This window comes from Ochotona princeps, unplaced genomic scaffold, assembly GCF_030435755.1.
Source record: "Ochotona princeps isolate mOchPri1 unplaced genomic scaffold, mOchPri1.hap1 HAP1_SCAFFOLD_3392, whole genome shotgun sequence".
Classification (NCBI taxonomy): domain Eukaryota; kingdom Metazoa; phylum Chordata; class Mammalia; order Lagomorpha; family Ochotonidae; genus Ochotona; species Ochotona princeps.
In genome coordinates, this window is record NW_026699838.1 from 15001 (window position 1) to 15477 (window position 477).

The 477-nt window shown below is 47.4% G+C and overlaps 1 protein-coding gene across 1 annotated transcript in view; it reads left to right on the forward strand.

Moving 5' to 3' along the window:
* Positions 1-75, forward strand: part of LOC131479257 (uncharacterized) — a 9562-nt gene extending 9487 nt beyond the window's left edge. The window contains 1 exon segment of the mRNA XM_058659804.1: positions 49-75. Within this exon segment, the coding sequence (XP_058515787.1) occupies positions 49-75 (27 nt within the window).
* The last annotated feature ends 402 nt before the right edge of the window (positions 76-477 follow it).

Sequence of the window (477 nt, forward strand, 5' to 3'; positions counted from 1 at the left end):
CCCTTGGTGTAATAAGCAGAGGGACACACCTTTTTCATGTCTTCCTAGGTGCGATCTGTGCAGTACATACCGTAGTGCTTCACAATGCATATGTACTTACGTGTATTTTAAGCGTGATGAGCGGGCGAGAGGGCTTTGGTGTGCATTCATTGCTAGGAAGGTCTTCACGTTTTTTGAAAGAGGCTGTTATCGTTAAAGACATATAATTGACTTCGTGTTTGTTTTGGATCCCGATGATGTTACCCATGCGCTCTATCAGAATGATGTGGCGGGAGGGTGGTTTACTGTGTAGAAGAAGGGCTTTGGCGCCTGTGAAAAACACGGAGACACGAGGTCGTGAAAAGTGGAGAAAGGGGGACAGGTATCACGACTACTGCTGCTACTGCTGCGACTGCTTTCCTCAGTATACGTGTGGCCAGGTCACCTATCTACTGTACATAGTGAAGGATGCGGTATGTTCGCGTTTTTTTCCGTGCG